At 38.3% G+C, this 9,472-nt stretch overlaps 1 protein-coding gene across 2 annotated transcripts in view; it reads right to left on the minus strand.

The window, feature by feature from the left end:
• Positions 1-5,397: 5,397 nt before the first annotated feature.
• scamp1 (secretory carrier membrane protein 1) overlaps positions 5,398-9,472 on the minus strand; it is a 15,139-nt gene continuing 11,064 nt past the window's right edge. The window contains exons 6-9 of one of the 2 annotated variants that reach the window (XM_015389063.1): positions 8,183-8,342; positions 7,996-8,097; positions 7,648-7,765; positions 5,398-7,565 (exon numbers count right to left, since the gene is read on the minus strand). In XM_015389063.1, coding sequence (XP_015244549.1) covers positions 7,416-7,565; positions 7,648-7,765; positions 7,996-8,097; positions 8,183-8,342 — 530 coding nt within the window. In that variant the 3' untranslated portion in view covers positions 5,398-7,415. The remainder of the gene's footprint in view (positions 7,566-7,647; positions 7,766-7,995; positions 8,098-8,182; positions 8,343-9,472) is intronic. The other variant, XM_015389062.1, reaches the window with a different exon arrangement.

Consider the following 9,472-nt stretch of genomic DNA (forward strand, 5'->3'; position numbering starts at 1 on the left):
TCCATCCATCCATCCATCCATCCATCCATCCATCCATCCATCCATCCATCCATCCATCCATCCTCTCCTGCTAATTCCATTATAGTTGCGGAAGACACACAACCAAACACACTCACACTTCAGGAGAATTTAGAGAAGCCAATTAACCTAACAGTCATGTTTTTGGATCGTGAGAGGAAGCTGGAGAACCCATACATGCAAGGGAAGAACATGCAAACCCATGCAGAAACACCCCGGGTCGCAAACCTGGATCCGTATTGCTAAAAGGCAAGAGTGCTACAAACTGCTCCACGGAGCAGCCTGTATTTTTTTTTTCCTAATTAAATATAATGTAATTAAGTCTTAGGTATCACGAAGAAGTTAAGTTTTCTCTGCACCAACTTTACCACTGCTAATGTGAAGGCAGTTGAGGTGAGATCATCGCTAAATGGTGCAAACGACTTTGAAGGCGAACAGCAAACTGATACAGATTCTTGATGTATATGGGGAATAAACGCCTCTTGTGTTTTCTGTGGTTTATCACCATTTCTTTAGTTTTGCTGCCGTTCAGCAGCAGGGTGTGTTCAGATAAACCACCTGCCAGCTTGCTGACCTCATTCTTACACACAGTTTCAGCTTCTCTGCTGACAAGGCCAGAGATTAATGGGTATAGAGTGAAAAAGGAGAAGAGTCAGTAAAAGCCCTGAGGAGAGGCTATGCTAAGGAGCAGGTGGAGACAGGAAATCCCTCATCCAGAGAACCGGATCTATGCAATGAATGCTGGGTGAGGTACAGCGAGCCAGAGCCATGGAGATCCGTTAGCTCTTTAGACAAATTTATAGGTCCAGATCTGAGGGAAGTCTAGCATCCTGGATGAGGCTCTGAAAACATTTCATGATAACTGATGTTAAGGAAAAGGTCTGTAATCACTGGGACACTTTTGGGCAGGAGTCTTTGGTGCAGGTTAATAGCAGCCTATGCCAGGATCAAAGGATAGTCATCCCTTAAATCTTTGGGGTCCGAATAAAAAAAATCAACAACCAGTAAAGGTCTGGAGACATTTTTTATTATTATAATCTGTTACTTTAAACAGAATTTAACACTGAAATAAAATGAGGTTTTTATGCATCCATGTTATACATTGAATTCTTAAATAATAAAAAAATAAAATAAATTTTTTTTCCATTTTAAAATCTAAAGTGTTTTTTGAAGTAGAGAACAACAATCCATCAGTTTGGTATATAGACAATTTCCTGATTCCCATTGTAGGAGCTATGTCTCCATTTTCAGTTAAATCTTAGATTTTGGATTATTTATTTTGATTTATTTAAAATAGGATTTGTTTAGGGATTCAGTTAATTAATTTAGCTTGGGATGTGAGTGTTTTACAGTATAAATAGGTCGGTCTTAGGTAGCTTATTTTGCACATGGGTGGTCATATGTTTTTTTTTTACAGTTTTCAATCACAGTTCTTAGTTTTCAGTCAATCAATCAGAGTGAGAGCAATAGAAGAATCCTGTGCAGCCTGTGCCTGTTTGTCTTTACGGAGAAATAAAGCAAGCAAAGAACTGGATTTTGACCCTTTTTTTTATATTTTTCTGACTGCGTAACCCAGAATCCACGGTGCATCCGGTGGCTGATTGAATTGAATTCACCTTTTGCTTTGATCACCTTTAAGTCATAAGTGTCAAGGTTTGGTTGAGGTTTGAGGACGCAGAGGCAGAGAGGCTGTCGAGATTTCTTGCTGTTTAATGGGGGGAAAAAACAGTAAACAAAGGCAGGAAACCAAAAATCCAACTAATAACGAAAACCCAACCAGAACCATGGAGACATCAGGGGAAAATAATCACGAGGAGCCAGGGAGAGACGAGGTAGGACGAAAACAGCATAGAGATCCAGCAACGACAAGGAACCAACAAAGAGTGACAGCAGAGGGAGAATATATGCAGCTGACTGAAACAAAGGCAGGGTTAACAAGCAGATAAGGAGCAGGTGTGAGTGGAGACAACGAGGAAGCCAAGGGAAAAGGAACACACACAAGAGGGCAAAAACAGATAAACCGGAGAACTAACATAAATCTAGAAACTAAAACAAAATAGGAAGTAAACCAATAAAAATAGAAAACAAGGAGCAAAGTAAAGCACAACAGAACCAAGACCATGACAAAAGTTTTTTTACTTTTGAATTTTAGTTTTGTACAAATAGTCACAAAACACATATTTTATAAAACACCTGAACTAACCGTTTGTTTTTTTCTTTCTTTTTTTTCTGGCTTAATGAGAGCAGTGGGCTTTATGCTGCCCTGCAAGGCTTTAAACCTGAGTTTAAATGGAGATAAAGCCGTTCTAAAGGACATATCAAGGAGCTCATTTTGAACCTGGATCAATATTTATTTTTGATTCTGTTCATGGAGGAGAATCCTGCTTTTCAGCAGCAGGTTGAGCCAAACATTCTCTAAATATGCAGGGTCATCTTTGAGCACACCATTTCACTTTTCTTTCACCAGTTCACCGCAGTTCTTCCAGCAGTCCACACTTTCTTTCACTTTTTCTCATCATCTTCTCCTTCTTTCCCATCGCCCGGCTTGCCACAGGTTTGCCTGCTGTGTCTAAAAGTAGCAGCAGCAGCAACCCAGACTGACAGCAGCTCATTGACTAATTTGTATCCCGTGTAGCCTTGTGCCGGAAGCTCTGGAGGGCTTTACCGGAAGTAAAATTAGACATCGACGTCGAACAACATGTAGTCATTTATAAATGTTTTAAATCAGGTTGAGTTCAGACCTCTGCCCTGGAGCATCAGTGTCCAGATCTTAATTCAATGGAATTTAGTTTTAAGTCACGTTTTTTTTAAGTATAGCAAAGGTTACCTGTGTTGGAAAGCCATAGTAAACCTCTTTCCAAAACAGAAACAAAACACTTGGTATGCTCTTGTGTTGCTAACATTTTCCAGCAACACTTCCATCCTGCCTGAGCAGCTGTTTCTGGAAACAACAAGTAGGATATATCTCTGCCCAGATGTTCCTCAGTTCATGTGGCATTCAGCAAAGCTGTTGGCATGGCCCTGTGGCCCCTTTTCTTTCTTCCCCGCAGGCGTTGCTTGAAACAAACACAGAATCTGACGACTTCCTCGTCAGACAATCGTCTTGATGAATCCTCCAACCCAAAGAGCACTTGCAGAAAGTCGGTCCTAATTAGCTGCCAGGGGCTTCAGGGTTGGTTTTCAACTTTGTGGAGTGAAACTAAAAAGAGCCAGAGCCTCTGACATTTGTTTCTTTTCACACCTTGATAGGAAGATTTTTTTCTTGTTTTTACTCTTTAGGATAATGGCCACACATTGAAGAATTAAAGGACTTAAACGGATGGACTTAGTTCCTTGTGACTTAACTTTATGTCACAGTTGTGATTTGAAAATCAGTAACATTTAGCTTTTTTCCAGTTTATATAAAGACTGTGCAGATGTAATACAGTTATGATCACACACAAAGCTGAAATATGGATTTATATAACCTGTATGGATGCAATATATCTATACTACAGATTAATACATTAATACACAGTGTATAGTTTGTATTTGTGTAAATCATATACATAATTAGATTAATCAATCTGTATTATTTAAAAGTATATATAATGTATGTGTAGGAAATGTGTTTTACCTCCCCTTTAGATTTGGAGTTTACAATTTGATTTTACAGCCAAATTACTTTCGGCATGCTAAAACATATTACACACATTTACTATACATACTTCCTATGTATTTTTTTATTAAAATACTTTTATAAAACAGTTTGAGGAAGTTTAAGGTGCACACAAAAACGAATAAGTAATATTTTCCCAATCATTTAAGATTGAGAATATCTTATTACACATAATAGAGAATATTGTTTAACATGTATGTCTATTGCTAACATTTGAGTGATATATATATAAAAAAGGAAATACATTCATATCTTTACATGATATTGTCACAGCTGTATATATAGTTGTTTGAGAGGTTTACATACCCTTTCATTAAAGACAGAAAAATTAACTGCCAGTTAAATAAATTGAATTGAACAATGAAAAGAAAAACTCAAAATCAATATTTTTATTTTTAATAAATTATCATTTAGTAAATGTAACTTATTACTTTTTTCCTTTTGTGATATTTGAATTACTGGTGTGAATTTATCGTTTCTTTAATGAGAGGGTGTGTAAGCTTTCAAGCGCAACTGTATGCAGACTTGGGATGTCCTGATCTAATATATAGAAATTAGTTTGATATTTGTCAAAAAAAAATACAAATTTTTACAATTTTTTTTTGTGTGTGCTGAATTTCCAGGAAAAACCTTCAGGCTTTGGGGGCTCTTAAATCAGCGATATGAATCACTGCAGGGCAAAAGTCTTGAAAATAAGATTTTATGGACTAAAGGGAGAAAAGGCAAAGAATACTGAAAAAAAAAATGGACGAAGAAAGAAACTAAAGAGGAGGACAAGAAAAAAAGTTGCAAAGAGAGAAAAGAAGGGCGTGCTTCAGTGGCGCGGTGGTTAGCATGGACGACCCACGTAAAGAGGCCTTAGACCTCGATGTGGCCGACCCAGGTCCGAACTGTGGCCCTTTGCTCCATGTCTCTCGTACCCCCCCTTTCCTGTCAGCCCAATGTACAAAAAACAAGCCACTAGTGCTATAAAAAAAAAAAAAAAAAAAAAAAAATTCTCTATTTTTGAGGGCCCCATGACTGCCCTCCCCCTGGGCCACAGATTTCTTAATCCCACCACTGTTGCAGCTTTAAAAGCTTGAATTGTGAAATAGATTGTTTTTTTTCTCCAATTTAGTCTTCACTTAAAGCAAACATATAAAAGAAAAATATCTAAATGTATAAAATTTCAATTAACCAATTAAGTTTCCATTCTTTGATACATTAGGTATTTCTATTCACAAATCAGGTTTTAAAAAATACACAGATGAAGAGTTATGAAAACTAATGTATTAATGAATAAGGTAGACTTGGTGTCAAAGGTTTAAATTCCTAATGTTTTCAGGGTTGTCGTTTTATTCCCTAATTTCCCCCTTGATCTACCTACTGGGTTCTTTGGGCTTAGAGATGAGGTTTGTGCACTAAGACTCTCAAAAAAAAAACAACCCAAAAAACTCCAAGGTCTTAACAGAATAACTACATTTATCATAATCATAACTAATTACACTGGAGTTTAGGTGTATCATATATTTGAGCATGTAAAGAAATATGAAAATCACCTATGTTTTTTTTCCTGAAATATGTTTTAAAAAGACATTTCTTTTCCAATCCAGAAATGCAGTCTTTGTTTTGTTATTAAAATTTGCTGATGTTAAATATAGGGAAGGTCAGGCAATGTATAAACCATTTTAATGAATTATTGAATACTATTAACACACTTACACATCAAAAGGAAACAAACCTTGAGTAAGTAAATGTATATATTTTAATGTTATGTTCCTTAAGGAAAATAACAGTTCATTGTTTTTTTTGTCCAGTGTAACTTTACAGAATCATAGATTTCAGTAAATTTACAAGATGAGATGCAGACAGAGGGGAGAAAGATGTTTGCTGCTTTATAAAGGTTCCCTTCATTATAAAGCCATATGTAAAGAGAGATTGGTAGAAAACTAGTGACCCCCTGTGGCATTTAGCTGGCACTACAAGTCAACATGAAAGCATAAAGAAGTAATGGAACACAAAGAAGGCAAATTTTATTCATCAGAACAATAAATATACAAAAAAAAAAAAAATCAAACTTGTCCAACTACCAAACTACTTAACACATGACTCAAGGTAAAACCAATGTGCATCTTAGAATGACACCAAACCATTCAGAAATATACAAACAATCCTTCCTATTGTCCTCTCCTGCAGTTGTCAGAAATGGCTTTAGATAAATAAAGTTTAAGTGTACATACCAAACCACGCTGACTGCAATAAGCCACTCTGCATCTACATTAATCGCCATGGTAACACACTACATTATGCTTAAAACCCCTTACACTTTTATCACATGATCAAAATCTGAAAAATAACAGCTAAATATGTATTTACCATGCAGAAATACTCCTTTTTAATGAATGACCTGTTGCTTTGTAACTTAAAAAATGTACGTTTGGGAGCAAAATGATTGAACAGTACGAAACACGGAGGAATTAATCTACCAAGGACACCAAATTAAGACTAAATAATACAACACAGGCTCTACAATAGGAGACATTAAGGCCTTGGAAAGCACTTCGGAGTTCATGACATCTATAGAAAAATAGATATTTGAAAATATATATTTTTTAGAATGTTGGATTAATGATTTTCTTATCCAAGTCTGTATGGTATTTTCATGTTTAAAGTCATGATAGAACAGAGCAAGTGAGGTGAGCAGAAAGAGTACCATTTGAACTAGAGAGGGATGATGGGAAGAAGAATGAAGCTAAATACATGGAGGGCGTAAATATTTACATTTTGACAGAACTAAACTCTAGCTCTAAAGCCACAACCAAAGTGTTGACAGTAAAAGCAAAACATAATGTGTTAGAATGGCCCAAACTAAATTCAGACATTAGGCTAAAATTAAGTGAGAAAATGACAACCTGAAACATTTTAATTATGGTGAATCCTAATCCCAGTGTCTCAGATTAAATTAATTTACACAGAAGTTAAATATTTCACCAAAGAAAAAGACAAATGATCGTGATTAACAAACACTGCCATCTAGTGGACTATTGTTGTACTACAACTACAGACACCTTACTCCTGAATGCAGATTCTTTAACATGAGATTTCTCTTTAACTTAATCTGGATTACAACCTTGCAGCCGGGGAGCGTAAGATTTCAAGTGAGGCCCGTTTAAAGGAAGTAGAGGCAGAGGGAGAAAGCAGAACAGGAGGCCGTGACCTAGAATGCACAGCATTCATATTTTTGCAATACATTATAGCTTCACTAAGGGTTAGTGGGATTAAATTATGCACCTTATTATTTTAGCATAGATTGAAAATACAAGAAGACATTTTTCCTTTTTTATAAGCCAAAAACAAACCTGTTAATATTAGAAACGAGTCATTTGGATTAGAGTTTAAGGAATCCCAAAGTGGTTGATGGAGGGTAAAACCCCCCCAAAGATCTCAGAAGGAGTCGGCTCAAGAATCCGTCCCTGACCCACAGGCGACAGCACACATTCAAAAAGGCACACAAACATTTAACCACTTGGCCACACACATGCACACAAACCCACACAGAGGAAGCCCAGCTTAGAGTGCAGCGGAGGGGGGGAGGTCTCCGAGTCCACGGCACAGCCAGGTCCCAGGGATCCTCCGGGTGATGGTTTCCCACTGAGGCTGTTCTCCGCTGGATCAACGCCCTCCCATAAGCCCCTGCAGTTCCGTCTGACAGCTGCCTGCGCTCTCTGATGGGCCCAGAGGACTCGTCTCCTCATGTTGATTAGACTTGCTCTTTAAACGCTCCTTGTGCAGCTGTGGAGGCGGCGGTAGCGGCAGCTGTTCGGACCGTCTTGTTGGACATGACGCCTGTTGCAAACTCCTGCTGGGCCTTCTCAAAGCTGGCGCCAGTGGTGCGGTACAGTGCGTGGATCTGAGTTATGATCGAACGGGACGAGCAGGTTAAAACCAGACTTTAACAGATGTTACTTTAAAACAAAAATAAAAGGTTTTACCTTCTTGAACATGATGAGAGACAGAACAGCCAGGGAGGTGAAGAGAGCTGCAACCAGTATCATCAAGATGCCAACTGGGATGCTTTTGTTCAGGCCAGTCAGGGCGGATATCCAACCACTTAGATGGAAGAAAATTACAGAACTTAAATAAAACGCTTTAATTTTTTATTTTCTAAAAGCAATTTAACATGAATTTAAAGACACTGCATAAATTAAATAGCAGGTTATGATTATTTAGACAAAAAGTGTGCTTTCATCCTGTTGCATTTTTATTTCTAAAGCTGGAATATTCTTTTAAAGTTGCAGCACCTTTAAATTTTCTCTCTCTTTAAGCATAGAAGCACTCACCTTGCACCCCAACCAGTAATCCCAATGCACTGGAGAACGTAGACGCCAAACTGACAGATGTACACAAAGAAGAAGACGAAGAATCTGAAGGAGCTGTCGCTCCTGCAGGAAAGACATGAATATGAGCAAGACAGAAGCGTTGCCTTTCCCCGCCCCGTCCTGTAGATTTTCCTTTCCTCCTGTTCACCTGAAAGCGCCGTAAAGAGGTCGGTACCAGCAGACGAAGGAACACGGCGTGAAGAGCAAAAGCCAGAGGATGGACAGGCCGAAGTCCACCCCTCGGGTCATATCCACACAGAACCAGGCTAGACAGCTGACCAGGTTAGCCAGCAGCGTCCCAGCGTGAACTGAAAGCAGGGGAAGAAGCATTTTGCTGAAACTGGGACATCTAGCTACTCTGCATCTATCATTGCGGGTGCAGTGGAAGAGTTCACTGAAGGCAACAGATGCTTAAGAGTTTACCATTTGACACTAAGTTGATCCGGGAAACAGAACAGGCATTTCTTTATTTTCCTAAGTAGCATTTGCTCTACAAATCCAAATAAAGGCGTCACTTCAGGAGAGACTCCAGGATCTCATACCAGTGTGGAATATAGCAGAAGGCTGCTGGGTAACAGACTCTGCCTCTCAGTTGGTTCAATCAACTGTTTGGATCTGAGCCGTTCATCAGGAGTGAATCTACAGCAGCCTTCAAGAAAATCATCTGACCCGCCAAACGAACACATGATGACAGCATGTGTTGGTCATGTGGAGGGGGGGAGGGGTAATCAGCTGCCAATCTTGTTCCTACAACATAAACTTTTTGTCTCCTTACTCCAAATAACCATCAGTTTTTATTATCAATGTAGTAGTTTTGGAAAAAACACAGATATTTGACAACACAGCGCCAAGGAAAAGTATTCACACCCCATTAACCTTTTCCTTGTTTTGCCAGCCTATAAACTCAACCTTCTATACATCTAGATCTATAAATCTTGATATCTTTATATAGATATACGGAAGGCTTCACTTCTATATTTAATGGTAAAATATGCATTTTCTAGTGACTAAGCGTTAAATATGCACTAAAGTCCCTGTTGAGGTTTTAGTCTTGGTCTATTGAAGAAAGCAGAGAAAAGTAGAGCCGTGATTGGCTGAAACGCCGAAATACGTGACTTCCAATTAAGCTAAACTTCTTAGGGGTTCTAAGGAGGAGGGTCGGGTCGTGAAGCTGGCAGCTAGATGCTGATTGGCAAACATACTTTTAATTTTTAACTGACAGTGGTCAAACTGTGAGGTTTTCCTAACAGGTGGTGAGAGAAAAGTGATTGTTCAGTCAGAACAGTTTTTTTTCTTGAGTTTCTGGAGTTTATTATTTCAGAGAAACTTCACAGCTAGGGCTGGGTATTTTAGCCAAAGTCTTGAATCGATTCGATTTTGATTCATACAGTTCTAAATCAATTAATTTCGATTCAATCTGTTTTTACAATAATGAAAG

The sequence above is a fragment of the Cyprinodon variegatus genome, unplaced genomic scaffold (genome assembly GCF_000732505.1).
Source record: "Cyprinodon variegatus isolate N-32 unplaced genomic scaffold, C_variegatus-1.0 Scaffold446, whole genome shotgun sequence".
Taxonomy (NCBI): Eukaryota; Metazoa; Chordata; class Actinopteri; order Cyprinodontiformes; family Cyprinodontidae; genus Cyprinodon; species Cyprinodon variegatus.